Genomic DNA, 27,493 nt, shown 5'->3' on the forward strand with positions numbered 1-27,493 from the left:
AGGATCTGATGGTAGGAGGATCTGATGGTAGGAGGTTCTGATGGTAGGAGGTTCTGATGGTAGAAGGATCTGATGGTAGAAGAATCTGATGGTAGGAGGATCTGTTGGTAGGACGATCTGATGGTAGGAGGATCTGATGGTAGGAGGACCTGATGGTAGGACGTTCTGATGGTAGGAGGTTCTGATGGTAGGAGGATCTGATGGTAGAAGGATCTGATGGTAGGAGGTGATGGTAGGATCTGATGGTAGGAGGATCTGATGGTAGAAGAATCTGATGGTAGGAGGATCTGATGGTAGGACGTTCTGATGGTAGGAGGTTCTGATGGTAGGAGGTTCTGATTGTAGAAGGATCTGATGGTAGAAGAATCTGATGGTAGGAGGATCTGATGGTAGGAGGATCTGATGGTAGGAGGATCTGATGGTAGGAGGTTTTGATGGTAGGAGGATCTGATGGTAGGAGGATCTGATGGTAGGAGGTTTTGATGGTAGGAGGATCTGATGGTAGAAGGATCTGATGGTAGGACGATCTGATGGTAGGAGGTTCTGATGGTAGGAGGTTCTGATGGTAGAAGGATCTGATGGTAGGTGGTTCTGCTGCGTGTCGGGTCGGGTCATGTTGGCTTCAGCCTGAAGCACTCAGACAGGAATGCATCCAGCTGTTTCGTCTGTCCGCCAGAGAGAACCCAGACTGGGATTTGAACCCAGAACCTCCAGGCTGCAAGACAGTCGAGTTCATCCCTGTATTTAGTATTTATACATTTTATATTTACGCAATAATTTAATGGAGATTTTTCTCCAGTAATTTAAACATGAATTTCTGTTCTGTTCGTTGCAGCGCCCCCATCTGGACACCAGTCCCTCCATTCAGAGTTAAATACTTTCAGTCACTGAAATGTTAGTGATTTGTTCAGGTTCAGAGGTTGGAGCAGATCAGACTCCTCCTCCTTCTTCCTCTTTCCTCTTCCTTTTTTTCCTCATCTTCCTACCTCCTTCCTCCTCCTCCTCCTCCTCCTCCTCCTCTTCCTCTTCTCTCCTCCTCCTCCTCCTCCTCCTCCTCCTCCTCCTCCTCCTCTCCTCCTCCTCCTCCTCCTCCTCCTCCTCCTCTTCCTCTTCCTCCTCTCCTCCTCCTCCTCCTCCTCCTTCTTCCTCTTTCCTCTTCCTTTTTCCTCCTCATCTTCCTTCCTCCTCCTCCTCCTCCTCCTCCTCTTCCTCCTCCTCCTCTTCCTTCTCCTCCTCCTCCTCCTCCTCCTCCTCTTCTTCCTCTTTCCTCTTCCTTTTTCCTCCTCATCTTCCTTCCTCCTCTTCCTTCCTCCTTCATCCTCCTCCTCCTTCCTCCTCTTTCTTCCTCCTTCCTCCTCTTCCTTCCTCCTCCTCCTCCTTCCTCCTCCTCCTCCTCCTCTTCCTTCCTCCTCTTCCTTCCTCCTTCATCCTCCTCCTCCTCCTCATCTTCCTTCCTTCCTCCTCCTCCTTCATCCTCTTCCTCCTCCTCCTCCTCCTCCTCCTCCTCAGGTATGGGATCCAGATGTGCATCCAGCTGTTGCCTCCTTCCCTCTGAGTTCAGACTTGACATGAAGCTCCAGGCTGCAAACATCAAGCCAAACCTGATGCAGGTAGGAAAACACAGGGCTCACCTGTGCTGCCTGCTGATTGGCTCTCTGGTATGAACTCACCAATCAGGAGCCCAGGTCTACAATTTAAACCCCCAGGTGTTGTTGTCAGTGGTCAGCCAATCAGAAAGCAGTCTGTACATCCGGGTCTTTGCTGACTTGTCACTGAGGCTCAATCTTTTTGAGGAAACGATGAAATGAGACTGAAGCTGAAGGTTCAGAGGCTGCAGTGCTGCACCTGCCCTCGAGGGGGCAGTGTGAGCTCCTGCACAGCTGAGCAGGATAAACAGGTAAAGTGTGTTTTTAACAATTGTTGCAGTAAACAGTCGGTGTAATTATCTGCTGTTTCCCGCCTTGAACTTTAGTTCAGTGGATTTTCCTTCGACGCGAAAAGCTGCAAATAGACGTTTAGCTTCTGTTAACCGATCCCAGAGCAGCAGCATGCTTCACTTATTAATCATCTAATCCTGCAGAGACGAAAACAGATTATTTAAAGGTACAGGGAGAACATGAGGCCTGCAGCACACGCAGCTCCTCCTCAGTGCGGTGCTGCCATCTGGTGCCCAAACTCAGAGTTGCAGCCTGTTTCCTGCAATCTGTTCAGCACCAATTTACAGACTGCAGACACCCAATGCATCTCACACAAAATAACAAGACTAAACAGACACAGCTCATCAGAACCAGAACCAGCTCAGTCAGAACCAGAACCAGCTCAGTCAGAACCAGAACCAGCTCAGTCAGAACCAGAACCAGCTCATCAGAACCAGAACCAGTGGTTCCCTCCAGTAATTGCTACCTGACTGATCACCTGATCAATAATAAATTATCCGTCTTGTCTTCTGAAATGCAATGAACAAAATGCAGCTGCATCATTTTTGTCAAGTCTTAATTCTGAGTATCTTATAGTGACTGTTGCTTGTGGGGAAAGAGATAAAACTGATTTAAAACCTATTTGAGGTCCAGTTTGTCTCCAGACAGGCTTTGCAGGAATTACATGTTGTCAATTGAAATTCAGTTGCTTATCAATCACTGGACCCAGATCAATCACTGTATCAGCCAGAAGGCCCAGATTAATTGCATCATGGAGGGAAAGGTTTGAGTTTCCTTTAGTATTTCCACTACTTGGGTGACGATAATGTTAATTTAATTATTAAGTTATATGTGTTAGAAATGATAATTTTACGGCTGTTCTAAATGTGTATTTATGGTTGTTTTTTAGGTTTGAAGAATGAAATAAAAATCATTTCATGCTGGGTCTTCAGCAGCAGTCAGTCCAGGGCAGAAAGTTAAATGTTTTATTTTTAGTGAAAAATAAAATTTTTTATTAAAAATGAGGCGAGTTTGATGAGCTCATGTTTGGCTCCAGCAGCAAGACTGCAAGCAGCTTTATGCTTTAATAAATGTTTGGATCGGAGGCCATAATGGACGTCATTTCCTCTAAACGTCTGACGGAGGTGAAATCGTTCAAGTTATTAAGACTCAGGAGAAAAGTGTTGATGAGCCTTTAAACCACCGTCATGAAAAGCTGAACGTAGAAGTTCAGTAAAAAGATCCGACTGGAACCTGATGTGTGGCAGACGCTACATCAGACCTGCAGCTTCACTCCTCACACTGAGAAACGACCAACCATGACGCTCCGCCATGACGCTCCGCCATGATGAGCCGCCATGACGCTCCGCCATGACGCTCCGCCATGACGCTCTGCCATGACGCCCCGCCATGACGCCCCGCCATGACGCTCCGCCATGATGAGCCGCCATGATGAGCTGCCATGATGCTCCGCCATGACGCCCCGCCATGACGCTCTGCCATGACGCTCCACCATGATGAGCCGCCATGACGCTCCGCCATGACGCTCCGCCATGACGCTCTGCCATGACGCCCCGCCATGACGCCCCGCATGACGCTCCGCCATGATGAGCCGCCATGATGAGCTGCCATGATGCTCCGCCATGACGCCCCGCCATGACGCTCTGCCATGACGCTCCACCATGATGAGCCGCCATGACGCTCCGCCATGATGAGCCGCCATGATGAGCCGCCATGACGCTCCGCCATGATGAGCTGCCATGACGCTCCGCCATGACGCTCCACCATGATGAGCTGCCATGACGCTCTGCCATGACGCTCCGCATCCGTTGGTTCAGACCAGGATGATGTGAAACTTTGCAGCTCTGGACCAGCGGCTCCTCGAGGCCCAGGGCCAAAACCTACAAACTCTCTGCGATTGCAGCGGGAGTTACCAAAACCGCTTTAAAAAGTTATTGTTCTTCCCACAATAGCAGAGGTTTTTCTGACAGACAAAAATAAATCCCTAACCCTAAGACCTGGTCAGAGGTCAGAGTTCGTCCCCCGAGATATGAGGAGACTGTGAAGAGAGCTGTGGCTCTGGTTGAGGAAGACTTCAGGCAGAAGATTAGCAAGTTGCTAGCAGAAGAGCTGAAGAGGGTCCAGCAGTTTGCAGTGGATGTGACTCTGGATCCTGATGCGGCTCATCCTAACCTCATCCTGTCTGGTGATGGAAAACAGGCCAAACATGGAGATGTGAAGAAGAATCTTCCAGACAATCCACAGAGATTTTCTCACTGTGTTTCTGTTTTAGGACAGCAGAGTTTCTCCTCAGGCAGATTTTACTTTGAGGTTCAGGTTAAAGGAAAGACTAACTGGGCTTTAGGAGTGGTTAGAGAATCTGTTGACAGGAAGGGAACCATCAACCTCAGTCCTCAGAAAGGTTTCTGGACTTTCTGGTTGAGAAATGGATATGAGTACAAAGTTGGTGCTGGACCTTCAGTCCGTCTGCATCTCCATCCTGGTCCAGAGAAGGTGGGGGTGTTTGTGGATTATGAGGAGGGTCTGGTCTCCTTCTATGATGTAGATGCTGTAGATGTGATTTACTCCTTTACTGGCTGCTGCTTCAAGGAGAAACTCTACCCGTTCTTCAGTCCTGGTCTTAGTGATGGAGGTAAAAACTCATCTGTCTGATCATCATGCTGGTCGTTGATCTGATGACAGGATGAATAAATCTGCATGACTGTGTTGAAGTCCTGCTGGCGGAGAAGTGAGTTTGGAACATCCTCAGCAGGAAGTCAACAGTTCAGTTCACAGATGGATTATTTGCTGCTTCTTCTTCTGTTCCTCTCATTTTCAGCGTCTGATCAGATCAATAGAGCACAGCCTACATAAGGAGGCCTTAGTCCTCAATATGGCCGTCGCAGGTTCGAGTCCCAGCCTGATGGCGTTTTTGCCTGATGGTGTTTTGCGCCTCCAACCATACAGCATGCACCGATTGTAAGGATGTTCTTCCTCCTCTCCTCATTCCTTCAGTGTCCAAATCACAGAAGTGACTTAAATGACAGACTATTGTGTGAAGCACTTGGAAAAACTAGTTTGTAATGAAGTGTGTGAGCATGTAAACGGTTTGGAACAAATAGACTGAATTCCTGTATAATTACAGGGTTTTCTCTGTATTTTAAAAAGTATACTTTTTTTGAAATTATAGAGGAATTCAGTCTATTTGTAATATTGTTTTAATGTAAATTTTAGGATAAAACTTGATCAATTTCAATGGTAAAAACTGTCATTTTTACAGTAAAAGGTTAAGTAAAACACCATTTATTACTGTAGAATCAGCAATTGTAAAAATTAGCTGACTGTAATTTTTACGGTTAAATTCTGGCAACAACAGCTGCCAGTATTTTACCATAAAAATGACAGTTTTTTTTTTACAGTGTATCTTCGTTAGATGCACCAATTTATCGGGGCGAATTTCCTTCATTTTGGGAGATCGGCCGATTTTTACAGATGAAACCAGCGATCTTCTCTTGCTTGGCAAATGTGTCAGAATCACTGTCCTCTTTTGCTCTGACAGATTGGCCCACCAAGTTATGTCTGACTATTGCCGACTCAACAACTTTCTTGTTTTATTGAGCAACATTTCATGCAAAAAAAAAAAAAGGTATTGGCCAAAATTGGAACGGGCAGGTTAAGCTTTTGAAAAGATTGGTAATCACCGATCGGCCAGAAAACTGCGAGCGGTGAGACGCCAATAACCTTGGTTGACCTTTGGATGTGAAGTGGTGGCCCTGTTAGCATGTTTAGCCCTGTTAGCATGTTTAGCCCTGTTAGCATGTTTAGCCCTGTTAGCATGTTTTAGCCCTGTTAGCATGTTTAGCCCTGTGCACAATGGACAGACAAAAACTTTGAACTTGACAAGGACAGCAGATTGGAGGGAATTATTTGCTGTATTTCGCTGTGACGTCCAGCAGAGGGCGCCATCAGTTTAAGTCTTTATAAGACTATTTTTCTTGATGATTTCATGTGTCAGGAGGTCAAAGTTCATGGTTTTTATGCAGCTAAAAGCAAAACCACTATGTTATACTGAACCCTGAACACATCAGATCATTTCTGCAACAGAAATTAATTTTCTCTTTTTGTTTCTCTTTAGGGATGAATTCATGTGTTCATTGATAGATGAATGTTCATTGATCTGTCAGTCTGTGGTCTGATCTGAGTTTATTATAATAAATCCATAGTTTCATCATGTGCAGCGTTTGTGTGCGGTTCAGTGACGTCAGGACTGACAGTCCAGCAGCTCAACGCAGTCAGGAGATTTTATCAGGAAAATTTGGGCCAAATTATTGATTTATTGATATACATATTTATTCTTAAAAGAATTTGTATATTAGGTTATTGTTAACCTTTCCATACATGAGTCAAAAACCTCATTTGAACGAGCAAATAAAAAGAAAGTCCAAGAAAATAGACAAATATATTGAATTGGTGAGAACATTGATCAGAATCTGGTTCTGATCAGTGACTGAAATGTTCTGCAGAAAAAGTTTTTTAAACGACTCGTTTTTTTCTGTTTGGCTCCCTCTGCTGGTTTAGGCGCGTATCTGCGCTTGAAAAACACGTTAATATGAATTAATGTGAATTAATAATCAGCCATTAATGATCTCTGATCATAACATGATCCAAGAAGAGGAACCAGCAGGACCGACAGGCGACCCGTTGGGTTTCTCTACATTTATTATGATGTAAAACAGAAACAACATGTTGTTCCGTACCTCCTCCAGTTACATAACGCCTCCACCCAGACTGGTTGCTGACCTCTGACCTCCAGCACACATGGAGGAATGAACAGAGGATGACATAAGAAGTGTTAATCCTCCTTATCCTGCGCTGACGGATCACAATCAGCCTGGAAATCCTCGGCACGCAGCTGCTGCTCCCTCAGCTCATTGTTCCAGAACCAGCTTCTCTGAAGTGGACCTCCAGAACCCGAGCCTTCCAGAACCCGAGCCTTCAGGTTCTGGAAGGGCCCAGAAACATTGTTCTGCAGAAGCTGCAGCAGAGCAGAATGACAGAGGATCCGATTGTTTCACAGAAACCGGGTCCTCTGTTGGGAGGTTGGACCCGTCGCACTCTGGTACCGCTCTGGTGCCGCTCTGGTACCGCTGCGCTTCACATGCTGCATTGTTAACCCTCTGGAGCAGAAAACAGCTGATCGTATGTTCAGTCTGCTGCTCCATCTGAGACCCAGTCCTGTCCAGAACCACTGATCCGGATCGAATCACAGTTCTCCGGGTCACATTGGACCGGATTGTTAAAAGTGATACGGCCCCATTGTCCTCCAGAACCAGCAGAAGCAAAGCTGCAGCTGGAAACCCGTTTCTGTCAGCTTGAATCAAGTTCGTCCATAAATCTTTCCTTTCGGACTGGAAGCAAGTCGGACCGAGTCAAGATCTTCTTCATGTCACAATGAGCAGCAAGACGATACGAGCCGGGTTCTGGTCCTGCTGTGAAAACGGTCAGGAGGTAATGTTGCAGGTTTCACTGGAATGAAGTGAAACCTTCTGTCGGGAATTACAACTTTATGAATAATATAACATAGAAACTAGAGACACTTGGAGGCTGTTAATCCTCTGGAGCACAGAGACGTGCTGTGGGAGGAAGCTGGAGTCCCCAGGAAAAGACAGCGAAGCACAGGGAGAACCCCATGATTAGGCTGGGATTCAGACCCAGAACCTTCTTGCTGCAAGGCAGCATCACCAGCCAGTGCAGCATCACCGGCCAGCGCAGCATCACCGGCCAGTGCAGCATCACCAGCCAGTGCAGCATCACCAGCCAGTGCAGCATCACCGGCCAGCGCAGCATCACCGGCCAGTGCAGCATCACCAGCCAGTGCAGCATCACCAGCCAGTGCAGCATCACCAGCCAGTGCAGCATCACCGGCCAGTGCAGCATCACCGGCCAGCGCAGCATCACCAGCCAGTGCAGCATCACCAGCCAGTGCAGCATCACCAGCCAGTGCAGCATCATCAGCCAGTGCAGCATCACCAGCCAGTGCAGCATCACCAGCCAGTGCAGCATCACCAGCCAGTGCAGCATCATCAGCCAGTGCAGCATCATCAGCCAGTGCAGCATCACCAGCCAGTGTTTTATGCAGGTGCATCAAGAAAAACCTTCCATTTCCACTAATAGATGCAGAACATCATCATGGGGGAATCTTCCTGTTCGCTTCGTCTTCAGTTCCTTCCTGAAGGAACTTCATGAAAATCTGCAACAGTCAGAACATTTAGCTCAGATGTTCCGGTCCGACCCGTTTGGACCGGAACCGTTGGACGTGACGGTGATCCGGTTTGTCAAGCTGAAGCTTTAACCCTCAGGCTCCCGGGTGGCAGTCCTGTCTGTAACCATGGTGCCGGCCGGCGCCGGCCGCCTGTCCGTTCATCCCGGCCCGAGTGCGTTTCTGGGTCTGGCTGCCAAGAACCAGATTTGAGCTGTAGATTAATGATGAGCATGTTGTCCCGATCCGATAAATCTGACATGAGCAGTAATCACATCCAGCCGGGCCAGAACCGCAGCAGAGGATAAACCCCGAGCTGCTCACCACAAGCTGGAGCAGAACCGGCTCCGGCTCCGGGTCCGGGTCCGGGCTCCGGGCTCCGGGTCTGGCTCCGGGTCCGGGTCCGGGTCCGGCTCCGGGCTCCGGGCTCCGGCTCCGGGTCCGGTCTGCAGTCCTGCTGCAGGTCCATTTCATATGCAGGCGTCAGGACTGCAGGACGAGCTTCAGAGTTCTGACCCGGTTCTGATTAGCTGGTTCTGATTAACTGAGGGAAATGGATGAACTAAAGGTTTTTATTTCTGGACGTCAGAGTCGCCAAATGTTCATAATACAGTTTAAATCCAAATTTATCAACTTGAACTTTATTTCCTCTGATTCAAATTTAACTGATTTATTTATTTTTCAGGAAAAACAAGAAAGATTTTAAAATTATACCAGTTTTTAATTAACACCTGCCACACTTTTAAGTTTTCTCTTTGTGAAATATTTAATAACTTTATTATGTTCAATTTGTGTTCAAGCGTCACATGAAGTCCTGGGAAAAACACCTGCAGTTTTATTTGTCAGGGTCTGAAATGTGTGAAGATTTTGAGTTTGTGAAGTTGACCTGAAAACATGAACGAGGTCAGAGGTCAGAGGAGAATCTGATCTGGTTTCAACATCTGCAGCAAAGTGCTGTGGATGTTCTACCAGTCAGTGATCGCCAGTGTCCTCTTCTACACCGTGGTGTGCTGGGGAGGCAGCACATCCAAGAAGGACACGTCCAGACTGGACAAACTGATCAGGCGTGCCGGCTCTGTGGTCGGCATGAAGTTGGACTCTCTGGTGACGGTGGCAGAGGCGAGGACACTGAACAAACTGCTGGACATCATGGACGATAGCAGCCACCCTCTACACGCCGTCATCAGCAGCCAGAGGAGCCTGTTCAGTGACAGACTGCTGCTTCCCAAGTGCCGGACCAATAGATTCAAGAACTCCTTTGTCCCCCACGCCTTCAGACTGTACAACTCCTCACTGGGGGGTCGGAGGTGACACAGGACAGAGGGAAGAAGGAGTAGTTTTTCTACAAATGTGAACTCCATATTTATCAGGCCAACCATACAGTGCAATACCATATCACTGGTCAATCTATCCACCAAATTGCTATAATTTCCTTTTGTTTGTATTTATATTCTTTGTTTTGTATTTAATTTGTATTTTTTTGTATTTTGTGTATGCTTACTGTGTGCCACATTTTTGCCTGTGAGCTGCTGGTAACTATAATTTCCTGAGGGAGTCTTCCCAAGGGATCAATAAAGTCAAGTCTAAGTCTAAGTCTAATCTGATCTGGTCTCAATCTGATCTGGTTTCAATCTGATCTGGTCTCAATCTGATCTGGTCTCAATCTGATCTGGTCTCAATCTGATCTGGTTTCACAGTCCAGATCAGGATGAAGAGAAAAACTGGGATGTGATTCTGATAAACACAGAAGATCAAAAACATCCAAACAGCTGGGAGCAAAAATCAAAGACCAACAAACATCAGTCCAAAGTTTTACTGCAACGCTTCAAAACGTCATGAAGATGAGAAGATGCTGGTCTGGACCGAACCGGACCGAACCGGACCGAACTGGACCGAACCGAACCGAACCGGACCGAACCGAACCGGACCGAACTGAACTGGACCGGACCAAACCGAATCAGACCAGACCGAACCGGACCAGACCGAACCGGACCGAACCGAACCGGACCGGATCGAACCGAACCGGACCAGACCGAACCGGACCGAACCGGACCGGACCAGACCGAACCGGACCAGATCGGACCAGACCGAACCGGACCAAACCGAACCGAACCGGACCAGACCAGACCGAACCGGACCAGACCGAACTGGACCGAACCGAACCGGACCGAACCGAATCGGACCTCTCCTCACCTCCTCTCCTCACCTCCTCTCTCCTCACCTCTCTCCTCACCTCCTCTCTCCTCACCTCCTCTCTCCTCACCTCCTCTCTCCTCTCCTCCTCTATCCTCACCTCCTCTCCTCTCCTCCTCTATCCTCAACTCCTCTCCTCTCTCCTCACCTCCTCTCCTCACCTCCTCTCCTCACCTCCTCTCCTCACCTCCTCTCCTCACCTCCTCTCTCACCTCCTCTATCCTCACCTCCTCTCCTCTCCTCTCCTTCTCTATCCTCAACTCCTCTCCTCTCTCCTCTCTCCTCACCTCCTCTCTCCTCACCTCCTCTCTCCTCTCCTCCTCTATCCTCAACTCCTCTCCTCTCTCCTCACCTCCTCTCCTCACCTCCTCTATCCTCACCTCCTCTCCTCACCTCCTCTATCCTCACCTCCTCTCCTCTCGTCTCCTCTCCTCCTCCTCTATCCTCAACTCCTCTCCTCTCTCCTCTCTCCTCACCTCCTCTCTCCTCACCTCCTCTCTCCTCCTCTCTCCTCAACTCCTCTCCTCTCTCCTCACCTCCTCTATCCTCACCTCCTCTCCTCACCTCCTCTATCCTCACCTCCTCTCTCCTCTCTCCTCACCTCCTCTCTCCTCCTCTCCTCTCCCTCTCCTCTCCTCTCTCCCTCCTCTCTCCTCCTCTCCTCTCCTCTCCTCTCCTCTCCTCTCCTCTCCTCTCCTCTCCTCTCCTCTCCTCTCCTCTCCTCTCCTCTCCTCTCCTCTCCTCTCCTCCTCTCTCCCCTCCTCCTCTCCTCTTCCTCAGTGATGAATGGTTACAGCAGAGCAGGTGACGATAAGCTGAGTGGTTCTGGTCGTATCCGGTCCTTCATCCGGTCCAGTGGTTCCTGTTGGACATCAGAGGAAAAACAGAACCACAGAAGAAGAGTTGAAATCAGGAAGGATCTGACGGACCGCACGGGCCTGGTTCTGGTAGAACCAGACGTGTTCAGAGGTGGTTCTGTTGGACCAGAACTTCACCAAGAAAACAGCAGGACGATCTCATTGGGCCGACCCAGACCAGAACCAAACAGAACCATCAGAGCAGTCGGTCTGTTCATCCATCCTTGATAACATTTTTATTCCAAAATAATTGGAAAGACAGAACCCGGTCCAGAAGCGACAGAACCCGGTCCAGAAGCGACAGAACCCGGTCCAGAAGCGACAGAACCTGGACCGAGCCGGACCGGTCCAGGTACTGCTGATGACCCAAAGATCAGTAAAGGTTCAGGAGGGACAGGATTCTGGACCCGACTGGTGGATTTAAAGTGATCAGAACCAGGAAGTGTGTGTTCTGGTTGACTGACTGGACCGGTTCTGGTCTCCTGATCCTCCTTCAGTTTTCCGGTTTCCTTTTTTTCTTCCTGTTTTGTTTCTCTTGTTCTTCCTCATCCAAACTTTTCGTCCTCGTCCTGCTGCTCTTCCTCCTCCTCCTCCTCCTCCTCCTCCTCCTGCTGCTCCTGGAGGTGAGCTGCATGATTGGGCGCCAGGTTGGAGGGAGGGCTTCGGGAATCACATGGTTTACGTTTGCAGCTCTGTTAGACGCCATTTTGGAGGAAAGTTTGGGATTTGTGAGACCTGGAAGGCTGCAGGGAGAGGAGCAGGAGGAGTGGGAAGGAGCAAACAGGAGGACTCGTCCACTCGGGGAGTGGGACACGCATTCAGCTCTCAGGCTGCGGCTTGCAGGGCTCTGAGGTCTGCGGGCCGGTGCGGGATCGGGCGGTGGGACAGAGTGAGGACTGCCTCCTCCGGGCTGGAAGTTTGTCCCGGGTTTTGTGGAAGGAGGTGCGGAGCTCCGGAGCGGCTCGGTCTCCTCCTCTGCAGCCGGAGCAGCAGCTGCAGCGGCGGGCAGCTCCTCCTGCCTGGCTCCCTGCCTGCCCTCAAACTGGGTGTGTTTAACGCGGACTTTGGCGCAGAGCAGATCCCGGATCCCAGCTGCTGGAAAACAGATTCCCAGTTTCCTTCCAGCGCCGAGCAGCGGCCAGCCTGCGCGCGGCCAGCCGGCCGGAGGCGCCGCTGAGGCGGGGAAGAGCAGCTGGGAGAGCCGGGTCCTCCCCGGAGCTCCCCTCCCCCCCCCCGGATTCTAAGTTTTCGGTTCAGGACCGGTTCGGTTCTGGTGTCTGTTGGACGGGTCAGGAAGTTTGCTCGCTGTGGATTTTTATTGGCTTCTCTTGGATTTTACGGGGAAACAACTGGAAACCTGTTTTCTGTGCGGGACGTGTGTGTGGTTCTGAGCTCCGACCGGAACCGAGCCGAGTCAGAACATGCCCGTTAGAAAGAAAGGTAAGCCGCTTTCACTTCTTCAGACTAACACTGAAAGCTAACGGCTAAAAGGAGCTGAAGTTGGTGTCACAGTGACAGCTGGTATAAAGGGCTGTTCCGCAGGTTTTAAGGACCCTGAACTGCTGAGGTCTACACTTTAAAACATTAAATTCATCTCTAGTGCTTAAATATGGAAACTGCTTCATAGAGTTTATGAAGCCTTTTGTTGATTCTTTAAATAATTCTTAATGTGAAAATTCTTCTCATTAAGAAATGTACGAAGGGCCAAACAGCACAAAATAAAACCATTAATTAAATGTACCATAAAATAATCAAATGCTTAATTTGTTATTTCATCTGTAAAAATCACCCATCAAAATTGTAGGGTGGAGCTTTTACAGATTTGTTGAACTTATGGAACGCTCACAAATATCTTCCATTTGCAACGACTGCCATAATTTTCTAACTAGTGGAGTTGATTTTTGTCCCTTCAGGGCCTCCATAGATGTAGTTTTTTCCCCAGTAAATATAAAACGCACCTTCCTGCTGTCTTGGTGAGATTTCTGTGAGGCATTGGAGGGAACTCATCTTTTTGGGAAGGGGTTCCAGTCGAGTTGGCGAGTAGATGTGAAGTGGTGGTTTGAAATGTCCGAGAGGTTCTGTGTTTTGAATGCATCCTAGGTGGCGCCAGATCAGCTGATTAAAGAAGCTTTTTGGTTTTTTTTTCTGTGATTGAATCTCATCAATAACAACAATTAATGACTTCTGTTAAACATCAGAATTAGTCGAATCGCTGAGATACTTTGATTTGGACTTTTTAATATTTTAACTACTTAAGGACAAATCTATTTAAAAATGTTTACTTTTAGTTTATTATAATCAAAGTTTTTCCACCAGGATCCAAAAGTTAAACCTTTGGGTAAAACTGAAGTTTTCTGCTCTAATAAAAACAAAAAGGAAAAACTGTGTGAAATAAAATCAGATTCACTTTCAACTGAAATCAGTTTCAAACTCAAGTGGTTCCAGTTTGACTCCAGGCTCTTAAATAACTCTATATTCTGTGATACAATAATGTTTTCTGCTTCTATAATCTCCATAACTCTCTCTGTATATAATCTGTCACGGAACTGGATCCGGTTCTGATCTGGTTCTGATCCGGTTCTGATACACATTAATCCAGTTCTTCAGCTCCGTCCAGCCTAATCATAATTAAAAACTTTTACTACCAGAATTAAAATAACTTTTCTGATAACTGCTTTCTGAATCTCTCTGTAGTCTGGAATAATTTACTCCAGATCGGATCAGCCTCAGTTTTCCTGATTGAGAACCAGAGCCTGTAAAAACGGTGGACTCGCCCTTTACAGGTGCTTCAGTCAGAGGCCAACTTCAGCGCGCTGTGCGCTAACCTGCTGAGGAGGAAAAACTCCAACTGCAGCTGGACAGAAACATAAAACATAAGACATGCAGCGCGACCCGAACCCGGCTGCAACCTGGGATAAAGCTCCTAAACACGGCTCGGTTCGGCCCAGCCGAGCCCAGCCGAACCGCGTCAGGTGAAGTTAAAACCCAGCTAGCCTCTTAGCTTCAGCTGCTAACCAACTTCTAAATGGGGCACCTGGTGGGAACTAAAAATAAACCGGAATATCAAAAATATTTACCAAGGCCTCATAAAGGCCCTTTAACTTCAGCTGTGTTTGCCCAAAAATGTTAAAAATATTCTCTCTCACTATGAAGTAGAATGGATCCTGGTGGTTTCAGAGTATTGAGGAAAAAAATCCCGGAATGTGTGAAAATGCAGTGACGCTGCAGGCTGCAGATCCTCACTGCAGACAAGCAGCAGGAAACTGTTTCATCACTTATTGAGCAGAAAGTTCATTAAAAACCACAAAGCAAAGATAGTTTAGCCTCAAAAGTGCTGCAAATATTCAGGTAATTATGGGATGTTGGAGGAGGGAGAGCAGCTTTTAGACCGGAAGTGTCACAAATTCATCAACACAGAATCATAAAAGTTACTGAAACTGAACTTTGTTAGAAAATCCTGGCTGTGAGAAAAATGAATTGAATCTATAATATTGAATGATTATAGATTGGACCTGTTTTTGGTCCAGTCTGGACTCCTGGTTCCGCTCCAGATCATCCTGAGCCCGGCCTGGTTCTGTTCAACCAGCTTCCAGAACCGGATCGGGTCGGAGATTTTACCTGGACTGGATAAAAGAGTAAAGAGCAGAACCCTGAGGAGACGTTCCCACCTGGACGGATCAGCGGTTCTGATCCGGAACATTTCTGGGAATCGTTTGATGGATTTGCGCTGCAGACGCTGGATCCCAGCGATCCGGTTCTTCAGTCCGGCTCGTCGGGGGATCGAGACTCGTTTTGTTGATCTGAGGCCATTTTCCAGTAATAATGACAATAATATCAGATCAATAAACTTCAAACATTTAACTCTGGAAAAACATTTAACATATCAAAAATAAAAAACAAATAATCTATCAACAAATGATCCTCAAAAAGGTTTAGTTCAGATCAGAACAGAAGTTTTATCATCCAAACAGAAACTATTGATTTAGTTTATCATGTGATTATTGATTGATTGCAACAGGACCAATCATCTGCTGAAGCATTATGCTTTAAACTGCTACCGGTTCTGATCCGGTTCTGATCCAGTTCTGATCCGGTTCCAGTCCAGTTCTGATCTGGTTCCAGTCCTGTTCTGATCCGGTTCTGATCTGGTTCTGATCCGGTTCCAGTCCAGTTCTGATCTGGTTCCAGTCCAGTTCTGATCCGGTTCTGATCTGGTTCTGATCCGGTTCCAGTCCAGTTCTGATCTGGTTCCAGTCCAGTTCTGATCCGGTTCTGATCCGGTTCTGATCTGGTTCTGTTCCAGTTCTGATCCGGTTCTGATCCAGTTCTGATCCGGTTCCAGTCCAGTTCTGATCCGGTTCTGATCCAGTTCAGAATCTCGGTCAGTGTCCTGATGCTGCAGAGGAGCGGCGCGTCTGCAGCATCAGGCTGCAGCATCATCCTGAGATGTGATGAAGAGTTTAACTGTCCTTCCTCTTCCTCTGCCCCGGTTCTGACCCGGTTCTGACCCGAACCCGCCCCCCAGACGCCCAGCGGGCCCTGCTGCTCCTGGAGGAGTACCGGAACAAGCTGAACCACACGGAGGACCGGCAGCTGCGTCTCTCCATCCAGAGAGTCATCGACATCTTCCAGAGCAACCTGTTCCAGGCTCTCATAGGTAAACCTGGTTCTGATCCGTTCTGACCCGTTCTGACCCGGTCCGGCTGCTGCTGGATCGGCCCGGAGTTTGCAGAACCGGGTCTGCTCCTGATTGTTCTGCCTGTAGAGAGCTGATCCCACAGCGGACGGGACGAAGGTTCTTCTGGGTTCTGTTTGGACCAGAAACAGAACCTGGAGTTTTTCACCGTCCCAGTCCGGACTGGGACAGGATGAATGACAGGATGAATCTTCAGAACCTGAACTGGGCCTCGGGTTGTAAATTAAAGGTCCGGTCCGGTGCCAGGTTCTGCCTTGGCCCGTCTGAGTCGGACCTTTTACTCTGTTGTTGTTCCGATCGGGTCGGTTTTGTCAGTCAGAACACGTACCGGGCCGGGCTGTGAGCTCTGTCCCGGTTCTGATCCGTCGGCCGGGTTGAAAGCCTGGGATGTGACCCGCATGCCGACCTGAACCGAGCAGCTGACAGAACCTCATTCAGAACTCTGGACCCGTCCTGTGTTTTTAAATAAACCCGGTTGGACAGAAACTCTGAACCGGACCGGAACCACAGCGGGTTCCTGGAGTCTGGTCATCAACAGAACCGTCGTATCCTTTTGGTGTACTGATCCGGACCCAGCCAGGAGCAGAACCGGCCCGTTTGGACCTCTGCCCGCCGGTCCTGCAGAACTAAGACGAGAGGAAACAGTTTCCCCCCATGTGACCAGAACCCGGTTCCTCTGACCCAGTTCAGGCCGTTACTGGGTCAAAGTAACATAAAACTTCAGCTGAGGTTCTGTTCCGGTTCTACTGAGGTTCTGTTCCGGTTCTGCTCAAGTTCTGTTCCGGTTCTGCTCAGGTTCTGTTGGGCTGCAGATCTCTGAGCGAAGAGTCCAGCAGCTCCAGTTTGGACAGTTTAACTGTTTCCTGACCTGCTGGACCTCTGGTCTGATCCGGATGGGTTGCATCTCCAGCTGGTTCTGCTAAGAGAGAGGAAGGTTCTGGAGCTTCCATCATCCATCCATCATCCATCCATCATCCATCCATCATCCATCCATCATCCATCCTTCATCCATCCATCCATCATCCATCCATCCATCATCCATCCATCCATCATCCATCCATCCATCCATCCATCATCCATCCATCCATCCATCATCCATCCTTCATCCATCCATCCATCCATCCATCCATCCATCCATCCATCCATCCATCCATCCATCCATCCATCATCATCCATCCATCATCATCCATCCATCCATCCATCCATCCATCATCCATCATCCATCCATCCATCCATCATCCATCCATCCATCCATCCATCATCCATCCATCCATCCATCCATCCATCCATCCATCCATCCATCCATCCATCCATCCATCATCCATCCATCATCATCCATCCATCCCATCATCCATCCATCATCCTCCATCATCCATCCATCATCATCCATCCATCCATCATCCATCCATCCATCATCCATCCATCCATCCATCCATCCATCCACCATCATCCATCCATCCATCATCCATCCATCATCCATCCATCCATCCATCCATCCATCATCCATCCATCCATCCATCCATCCATCCATCCATCATCCATCCATCCATCCATCATCCATCCATCCATCCATCCATCATCCATCCATCATCCATCCATCATCCATCCATCCATCATCCATCCATCCATCATCCATCCATCATCCATCCATCATCCATCCATCATCATCCATCCATCCATCATCCATCCATCATCCATCATCATCCATCCATCATCATCCATCATCCATCCATCCATCATCCATCCATCCATCCATCCATCCATCATCATCCATCCATCATCCATCCATCATCCATCCCTCCATCATCCATCCATCATCCATCCATCATCCATCCATCCATCATCCATCCATCATCCATCCATCCATCCATCCATCCATCCATCATCCATCCATCATCCATCCATCCATCATCCATCCATATCCATCCATCCATCCATCATCCATCCATCATCCATCCATCATCCATCCATCCATCATCCATCCATCATCCATCCATCCATCCATCATCCATCCCATCATCCATCATCCATCATCCATCCATCCATCATCCATCCACATCCATCCATCCATCCATCATCATCCATCCATCCATCCATCCATCCATCCATCCATCATCATCATCCATCCATCCATCATCCATCCATCCATCATCCATCCATCATCCATCCATCCATCCATCCATCCATCATCCATCATCCATCATCCATCCATCATCCATCATCCATCATCCATCCATCATCCATCCATCATCCATCCATCCATCATCCATCCATCATCCATCCATCATCATCCATCCATCATCCATCCATCATCCATCCATCATCCATCCATCCCACCATCATCATCATCCATCCATCATCCATCCATCCATCATCCATCCCATCCATCCATCATCCATCATCCATCCATCCATCCATCATCATCCATCCATCATCCATCCATCCATCCATCATCCATCCATCCATCATCCATCCATCCATCCATCATCCATCCATCCATCCATCATCCATCCATCCATCATCATCCATCCATCCATCCTCATCCATCCATCCATCATCCATCCATCATCCATCCATCATCCATCCATCATCCATCCATCCATCCATCATCCATCATCATCCATCCATCCATCTCATCCATCCATCCATCATCCATCCATCATCCATCCATCATCCATCCATCATCCATCCATCATCATCCATCATCCATCATCCATCCATCATCCATCCATCCATCATCCATCCATCATCCATCATCCATCCACATCCATCCATCCATCATCCATCCCATCATCCATCATCCATCCATCCATCATCCATCCATCATCCATCCATCCATCCATCATCCATCCATCATCCATCCATCCATCATCCATCCATCCATCCATCCATCCATCCATCATCCATCATCCATCATCCATCATCCATCATCCATCCATCATCCATCCATCATCCATCCATCCATCCATCATCCATCCATCCATCATCCCATCCATCCATCATCCATCATCCATCCATCATCCATCCATCATCCATCCATCATCCATCATCCATCCATCCATCATCCATCCATCCATCCATCCATCATCCATCCATCCATCATCCATCCATCCATCATCCATCCATCCATCCATCATCCATCCATCCATCCATCATCCATCCATCCATCATCATCCATCATCCATCCATCATCCATCCATCATCCATCATCCATCATCCATCCCATCATCCATCCATCCATCATCCATCCATCCATCCATCCCATCCATCCATCATCCATCCATCCATCATCCATCCATCCATCCATCCGTCATCCATCCATCCATCATCCATCCATCATCATCCATCCATCATCCACCATCCATCCATCCATCCATCATCCATCCATCCATCCATCCGTCATCCATCCATCCATCCATCCATCATCCATCCATCATCCATCCATCCATCCATCATCCATCCATCCATCATCCATCCATCCATCCATCATCCATCATCCATCCATTGTCCATCCATCATCCATCCATCCATCCGTCATCCATCCATCCATCATCCATCCATCATCCATCCATCATCCATCCATCATCCATCCATCCATCCATCATCCATCCATCATCCATCCATCCATCAATCATCCATCCATCATCCATCCATCCATCATCCATCCATCATCCATCCATCCATCATCCATCCATCCATCCATCCATCATCCATCCATCATCCATCCATCCATCATCCATCCATCATCCATCCATCATCCATCCACCCATCCATCATCCATCCATCATCATCCATCATCCATCCATCATCCATCCATCATCCATTCATTCTCTCTCTCTAAAATGTCAGAAATCCTGGAAGATTGATCCTGAAACTTCCAGGTTTTCTGTCTTTGCCTCTTTACCTCCGTCTGGTTCTGATGGGATCTTTGGTTCTGATGGGATCTTTGGTTCTGCGTCACATAGATCCAGACTTCCTGTGTTTCTGCGTAGAAATTGCAACTAGAATGTCTCTGTTTGGACTCCAGCTCTGGGATAGAACCGGTCCAGAAGAGACGGTTGATACCAGAACCAGAACCAGGAGTGGAGTAGTTTAGCGCGTTCCCAGATTTCTGCCTTACATCTGGTGCTGATCCGTTTGCGTCGGACCCAACCGGGCCGATCTGCGGCGGTTCTGAGCGTAATGGGCTCAGTTGTCTGAACTCATCAGGTCCGTTTGTCAGATTGAACTCTGGAGCTTCAATCCGCTGAACTTTAATCAAATTAATTTGCTAATGTGATTAATGGACGGGATGAAGAACCCGATCCTGACCCGTCTGGACGGCGCCGCCGTCTTCCTCTGAGGTTACGGCGGTGACGGGTCGGGATGATTGGACCTGCTCACCTGGTTTTTAAGGCAGAACCTTCTGTTTGGACCTGGTTCTGTTCTGGTTCTGTTGGTCACTCAGGAAGTCCTCCAGGTAGAGACCGAGCCGCTCCAGGACCGGATTCCTCCAGCGGACCCTGAACCAGCAGAACCACATCACCAGCAAAAAGGAGATCTGTAATCTGGGTGGTTCTGCTGGTTTCACACCAGAACCAACCAGAACCACCCAGACTGGACCACTCAGCCCATATCTGGTTGGTTCCTTCAGGAACCTCCTGGTTCTGCCCGACCCGTCTTCCAGGCCTGTTTATTGAAAATTAATTTTCTACCTCAGTGTCCAATCCCCCCTCTGCCTCCGGCGGGCCGAGCCGGGCCGGGCCGGGCCCGGTGTAATCCCTCTGTGGACATGATGATTACCTCCAGCCTGTAATCCCCCAGCAGCGGCTCCGCTGGCCCGGTTCCTGCTAAACAGATGGCTCCGAACACAAACACTCATGTTTCTCAACATTCCCACAGTTTGGACCAGAACCGCTGCAGGTGGTGGCGGTTCTACTGGCTGTCAGGACTCTGATGTCTCATTAGGTCCAGGTTCTGACCCGTCAGCAGGTTCTGACCCGTCAGCAGGTTCTGACCCGTCAGCAGGTTCTGACCCGTCAGCGGTTGGTTCATTTCTTCTCTGGTTTCCCAACATTCAGTCGGTTTCACTTCCTGATCCGAGTCTCAGTTCCCCCTCGACCCGGTTCCGCTTCAGGTTCGGTTCCTCATTGTTCAGTGACCCGGACCTGAACAGTGACCCGGTTCTTCTTCTGGTCCGGTTCCGCTGAAGGATCCGGGTCTACCTTCCATGTTCTGCTCAGCGTGCAGCACCTTCATCGTACGGGCTGTTTCTGTCGGGTCTCTGAAGGTGGCGCTGCAGAGAACGGCAGAACCTGCATGACCCGGGTCGGGCAGAACCTGCATGACCCGGGTCGGGCAGAACCTGCATGACCCGGGTCGGGCAGAACCTCCTGGGTCTCTGAAGAGGAGATAAATGGACTCCAGGGTGGAATCGTCCGACTGAACGCCCTGAAAGATGAAACCGTTCAGGAGTTTCACACAATTCCATCCGGAACCAGAACCCTGGTGGTTATGAGGAGCTTTCAGAACCTAAAGGTCAAAGTTCTGCAGAACTTCTTCCCTGAGATCGACCGGGCCTTGGTTCTGGAGCGCTCTGCTGACTCCAGCTGGTCCGGTTCTGACTGATGGGTCGGGTTCGGAGGATGTGAGTAACGCTGATCCTCATGCAGTAAAACGGAGCCGGTGCCGGTTCTATTGATAGAACAGAACCGCTCTGGAAACGACGGGCTGTAAAAGCCCTCAGGAACGCAGCAGCTGGTGAAAATTCTGGTTTCGTCACGCCGCTCCGGCCCGGAATAGATCCGCTCCGTGGTTTCTGGGCTGAAAACGCCGTGGTTCTGGTCAGAGGGCCGGGTTCTGGCCTGGTGGTTCCGGTGAAGAGCTGCTGAAGTGGTGATCTGGGGCTTTATGAGGAACATCTGCAGCGGTCCGGGCTTCCCTCGGACGCTCCGCTGATTATTCTGGACGCCCAGTATCTCCAAAAATCCTGAACTGGGTCGAACTGGGCCTCCTCCAGCTGCTGCAGGCCCGGTTCCGTCCTCTTCATCATGCATGGTGGTGATGAAGAGGAATCAGGGTCCAGGATTCTCCAGATTCTGAAATCCAGTCGGAAAGTTCTGGTCCAGCGGGTCAGAACCGATCCGTGTGAAGGTGATGGAAGCAGAAAGTAGTTGAAGATCATCATCGTCATCATATTTCTGATAAGCAGATGGATGCGACAGCAGGTCGGCTAGGAGCTGTCGGTTAGCGCTCGTATGTTAGCGCTCGTCGGTTAGCTCTCGTGGGTTAGCTCTCGTGGGTTAGCGCTCGTCAGTTAGCGCTGTTTGTGCCGTAGAGTGGGCGGGCCTAAAGGACATGGAGTCAGATTCATCTTAAAGCCTGAAGTTTCCTGAGGAGCTAAAAGTTTCAGGGATGTTCAGACTGCTCTCTGCTCACCGTCGCCCCCTGGAGGCCATGAAATGTTTCTAATCCTGAAGATGAAAAATCAAAAGTTGTGTAAAGTTTCAGGTTGTCCTTCCTGTTCCCTCTGTCCTTTACTCTCCCAGTTCTTGACTCCCTCATGGTTTCTGTCTTTATATTAATAGAGGAACTGAGATCAACAGTATTTCAGGGGAAAAGTTGAGACATGAATATTCACTGACTATGACGATTAAATATAGAAAGTTTTTATTTCAGTGACTGAGTTTTTCCCTCCGTTTATGTTTTAACTATGCACATGTTCTGTGGTCATGTGAACGATTCTCTGGGTCTAAAACTCTGATTACTTATTTACTCTAAAACATATTTACTGAAAAATAAACGTGTCAAATCAAAAAGGTTTCTTTCTGTCAGAATGAAAGAGACAAAAATAAGTTTCCATTTTTTATTTTGTTTCCGGTAGAAATATTCTCCAGTAAAATGTTTTAGTTTCGATAATATTTCAAGCTGCACAGAAAAGCAAGGAATTCTGGGAAGTTGAGTCTGAAAGACCAAGAAATGTTGCTATGGAAACTGCAGAACCATGGGAGAAAAAATAATAAATTGCAAAATATTTAATTATTTATTTCAGCTCCAGATTATCTTTTTTTTATTATTATTGTTACTGTTGTTGTTATTATGTATTGTAGTTCAGTACCTCATCTGTGTTTCCTGTTGAAAACATTCAGTTCTTTACTTCAGTTCTTTAGTTCTTTAGTTCAGTACTTTAGTTCAGTTCTTTACTTCAATTCTTTACTTCAGTTCTTTAGTTCAGATCTTTAGTTCAGATCTTTAGTTCAGTTTTTTAGTTCTTTAGTTCAGTTCTTTACTTCAGTTCTTTAGTTCAGATCTTTAGTTCAGTTCTGTAGTTCAGTTCCTTAGTTCAGATCTTTAGTTCAGTTCTTTAGTTCAGTTCTTTACTTCAGTTCTTTACTTCAATTCTTTACTTCAGTTCTTTAGTTCAGATCTTTAGTTCAGATCTTTAGTTCAGTTCTGTAGTTCAGTTCTTTAGTTCAGATCTTTTGTTCAGTTCTTTAGTTCTTTAGTGCAGTTCTTTACTTCAGTTCTTTAGTTCAGATCTTTAGTTCTTTCGTTCAGTTCTTTAGTTCAGATCTTTTGTTCAGTTCTTTAGTTCAGTTCTGTAGATCACTTCTTTAGTTCAGATCTTTCGTTCAGATCTTTAGTTCAGTTTTTTAGTTCTTTAGTTCAGTTCTTTACTTCAGTTCTTTAGTTCAGATCTTTAGTTCAGTTCTGTAGTTCAGTTCCTTAGTTCAGATCTTTAGTTCAGTTCTTTAGTTCAGTTCTTTACTTCAGTTCTTTACTTCAATTCTTTACTTCAGTTCTTTAGTTCAGATCTTTAGTTCAGATCTTTAGTTCAGTTCTGTAGTTCAGTTCTTTAGTTCAGATCTTTTGTTCAGTTCTTTAGTTCTTTACTTCAGTTCTTTACTTCAATTCTTTACTTCAGTTCTTTAGTTCAGATCTTTAGTTCAGATCTTTAGTTCAGTTCTTTACTTCAGTTCTTTAGTTCAGATCTTTAGTTCTTTTGTTCAGTTCTTTAGTTCAGTTCTGTAGATCAGTTCTTTAGTTCTTTTGTTCAGTTCTTTAGTTCAGTTCTTCAGTTCAGATCTTTAGTTCTTTAGTTCAGTTCTTTAGTTCAGATCTTTTGTTCTTTAGTTCAGTTCTTTAGTTCAGATCTTTAGTTCAGTTCTTTAGTTCTTTAGTTCAGTTCTTTACTTCTTTAGTTCAGTTCTTTAGTTCAGATCTTTAGTTCAGTTCTTTAGTTCAGATCTTTAGTTTAGTTCTTTAGTTCAGATCTTTAGTTCAGTTCTGTAGTTCAGTTCTGTAGTTCAGTTTTTAATTCAGATCTTTAGTTCAGATCTTTAGTTCAGTTAGTTCAGCTTTAGTTCAGTTCTTTAGTTCAGTTCTTTAGTTCAGTTCTTTAGTTCAGTTCTTTAGTTCAGCTCTTTAGTTCAGATCTTTAGTTCAGTTCTGTAGTTCAGTTCTTTAGTTCAGTTGTGTAGTTCAGTTCTTTAGTTCAGTTCTTTAGTTCAGATCTTTAGTTCAGATCTTTAGTTCAGTTCTTTAGTTCAGATCTTTAGTTCAGATCTTTAGTTCAGTTCTGTAGTTCAGTTCTTTAGTTCAGTTCTGTAGTTCAGTTCTTTAGTTCAGTTCTGTAGTTCAGTTCTTTAGTTCAGTTCTTTAGTTCAGATCTTTAGTTCAGATCTTTAGTTCAGTTCTGTAGTTCAGTTCTTTAGTTCAGTTCTGTAGTTCAGTTCTTTAGTTCAGTTCTTTAGTTCAGTTCTTTAGTTCAGATCTTTAGTTCAGATCTTTAGTTCAGTTCTTTAGTTCAGATCTTTAGTTCAGATCTTTAGTTCAGTTCTGTAGTTCAGTTCTTTAGTTCAGTTCTTTAGATCATTTCTTTAGTTCAGCTCTTTAGTTCAGCTCTTTAGTTCAGCTCTTTAGTTCAGTTCTTTAGTTCAGATCTTTAGTTCAGATCTTTAGTTCAGTTCTGTAGTTCAGTTCTGTAGTTCAGTTCTTTAGTTCAGTTCTTTAGTTCTGATCTTTAGTTCAGTTCTGTAGTTCAGTTCTTTAGTTCAGTTCTGTAGTTCAGTTCTTTAGTTCAGTTCTTTAGTTCAGCTCTTTAGTTCAGCTCTTTAGTTCAGTTCTTTAGTTCAGCTCTTTAGTTCAGTTCTTTAGTTCAGTTCTTTAGTTCAGTTCTTTAGTTCAGTTCTTTAGTTCAGTTCTTTAGTTCAGTTCTTTAGTTCAGATCTTTAGTTCAGTTCTGTAGTTCAGTTCTTTAGTTCAGCTCTTTAGTTCAGCTCTTTAGTTCAGCTCTTTAGTTCAGTTCTTAGTTCAGCTCTTTAGTTCTGATCTTTAGTTCAGTTCTGTAGTTCAGTTCTTTAGTTCAGTTCTGTAGTTCAGTTCTTTAGTTCAGTTCTTTAGTTCAGCTCTTTAGTTCAGCTCTTTAGTTCAGCTCTAGTTCAGTTCTTTAGTTCTGATCTTTAGTTCAGTTCCGTAGTTCAGTTCTTTAGTTCAGTTCTGTAGTTCAGTTCTTTAGTTCAGCTCTTTAGTTCAGCTCTTTAGTTCAGCTCTTTAGTTCAGTTCTTTAGTTCAGTTCTTTAGTTCATCTTTAGTTCAGATCTTTAGTTCAGTTCTTTAGTTCAGCTCTTTAGTTCAGTTCTTTAGTTCAGTTCTTTAGTTCAGTTCTTTAGTTCAGATCTTAGTTCAGATCTTTAGTTCAGTTCTGTAGTTCAGTTCTTTAGTTCAGTTCTTTAGTTCAGCTCTTTAGTTCAGCTCTTTAGTTCAGCTTCTTTAGTTCAGTTCTTTAGTTCTGATCTTTAGTTCAGTTCCGTAGTTCAGTTCTTTAGTTCAGTTCTGTAGTTCAGTTCTTTAGTTCAGCTTTAGTTCAGCTCTTTAGTTCAGCTCTTTAGTTCAGTTCTTTAGTTCAGTTCTTTAGTTCAGATCTTTAGTTCAGATCTTTAGTTCAGTTCTGTAGTTCAGTTCTTTAGTTCAGTTCTTTAGTTCAGCTCTTTAGTTCAGCTCTTTAGTTCAGCTCTTTAGTTCAGTTCTTTAGTTCAGCTCTTTAGTTCAGTCTTTAGTTCAGTTCTTTAGTTCAGTTCTGTAGTTCAGTTCTTTAGTTCAGTTCTTTAGTTCAGATCTTTAGTTCAGATCTTTAGTTCAGTTCTGTAGTTCAGTTCTTTAGTTCAGTTCTTTAGTTCAGCTCTTTAGTACAGTTCTTAGTTCAGTTCTTTAGTTGAGTTCTTTAGTTGAGTTCTTTAGTACAGTTCTTTAGTTCAGTTCTTTAGTTCTGATGTCATCACCCTGAACACCGGCACCCCTCAGGGCTGTGTCCTGAGCCCCCTGCTGTTCACCCTGATGACCCACGACTGCCGTCCACACTTCAGATCCAACCACATCCTGAAGTACGCGGACGACACCACAGTGGTGGGCCTCATCCGGACAACAACACGAGACGGCCTATAGGGAGGAGGTGCGGCATCTGGTGGACTGGTGCAGAGGAAACAACCTGATCCTGAATGTCAACAAGACCAAGGAGATCATCGTAGACTTCAGGAAATCCAGACCCACCCACACACACCACTCCTCATCAACGACTCAGCAGTGGAGGTCGTCAGCAGCACCAAGTTCCTGGGGGTGCACATCAACGACAACCTCAGCTGGTCTCCCCACATCTCCTCACTGGTGAAGAAGGACCAGCAGCGCATGCACTTCCTGCGTGGGATGAAGAGAGCATCCCTCCCGCCCCCATCCTTCAGACCTTCTACAGAGGGACCATCGAGAGCCAACTGACCAGCTACATCTCCATCTGGTCTGGGAGCTGCAGGGCCTCTGACTGGAAGTCTCTACAGAGGGTGGTGAGGACAGGGGAGAAGATCACGGGGGCTCTGCTCCCCTGCATCAAGGACATCGCAGAGAGGCGCTGCCTATCTCGCGCTCACCAGATCCTCTCCGACCCGACCCACCCCAACCATGGACTGTTTTCCCCCCTGGCGTCTGGAAGAAGGTTCTGCAGCATCTTGTGCAGAACAACCAGACTACTGAACAGTTTCTTCCCCCGGGCCATCAGACTGCTTAACGCCACATAACACACACAAACACACTCACACACACACACACACACACACACACACAAACCAAATCCCCCCCCATGGACATGGTCAATACATGCACTTTAGTTTAGTTTTGTTCACAACACTGAACCTGTGTATTCTATGGCACTTGTATTGTATTTATTTATTGTGTAGTTTAAGGTTTTAGCTCTGCTACACTGGTAGCAAAGTAACGACATTTCGTTGTCAAGATTCACCTTGTGTTTTTTTTGTACAATGACAATAAAGGAAGTCTAAGTCTAGTTCAGTTCTTTAGTTCAGTTCTTTAGTTGAGTTCTTTAGTTCAGCTCTTTAGTTCAGATCTTTAGTTCAGTTCTGTAGTTCAGTTCTTTAGTTCAGCTCTTTAGTTCAGATCTTTAGTTCAGTTCTGTAGTTCAGTTCTTTAGTTCAGTTCTGTAGTTCAGTTCTTTAGTTCAGTTCTTTAGTTCAGTTCTTTAGTTCAGATCTTTAGTTCAGATCTTTAGTTCAGTTCTGTAGTTCAGTTCTTTAGTTCAGTTCTTTAG

General features: G+C 46.6%; 2 protein-coding genes across 2 annotated transcripts in view; both read left to right on the forward strand.

Moving 5' to 3' along the window:
• Positions 1-1,804: 1,804 nt before the first annotated feature.
• Positions 1,805-12,402, forward strand: LOC129351660 (uncharacterized). Its single transcript, XM_055020606.1, has 4 exons — positions 1,805-1,897; positions 3,933-4,576; positions 11,102-11,433; positions 11,873-12,402. The coding sequence occupies exons 1-4, from the start codon at positions 1,805-1,807 to the stop codon at positions 12,400-12,402; spliced, it is 1,599 nt and encodes a 532-aa protein (XP_054876581.1).
• A 52-nt stretch (positions 12,403-12,454) lies between these two features.
• The window catches only part of LOC129351696 (disks large homolog 1-like), a 61,721-nt gene continuing 46,682 nt past the window's right edge, over positions 12,455-27,493 (forward strand). Inside the window, 2 exon segments of the mRNA XM_055020628.1 lie at positions 12,455-12,665; positions 15,751-15,882. Of these exon segments, the coding sequence (XP_054876603.1) occupies positions 12,647-12,665; positions 15,751-15,882 (151 nt within the window). The 5' untranslated portion in view covers positions 12,455-12,646.

Source organism: Poeciliopsis prolifica, unplaced genomic scaffold, assembly GCF_027474105.1.
Source record: "Poeciliopsis prolifica strain line A6 unplaced genomic scaffold, Auburn_PproV2 SCAFFOLD069, whole genome shotgun sequence".
In the NCBI taxonomy this organism is placed as follows: Eukaryota; Metazoa; Chordata; class Actinopteri; order Cyprinodontiformes; family Poeciliidae; genus Poeciliopsis; species Poeciliopsis prolifica.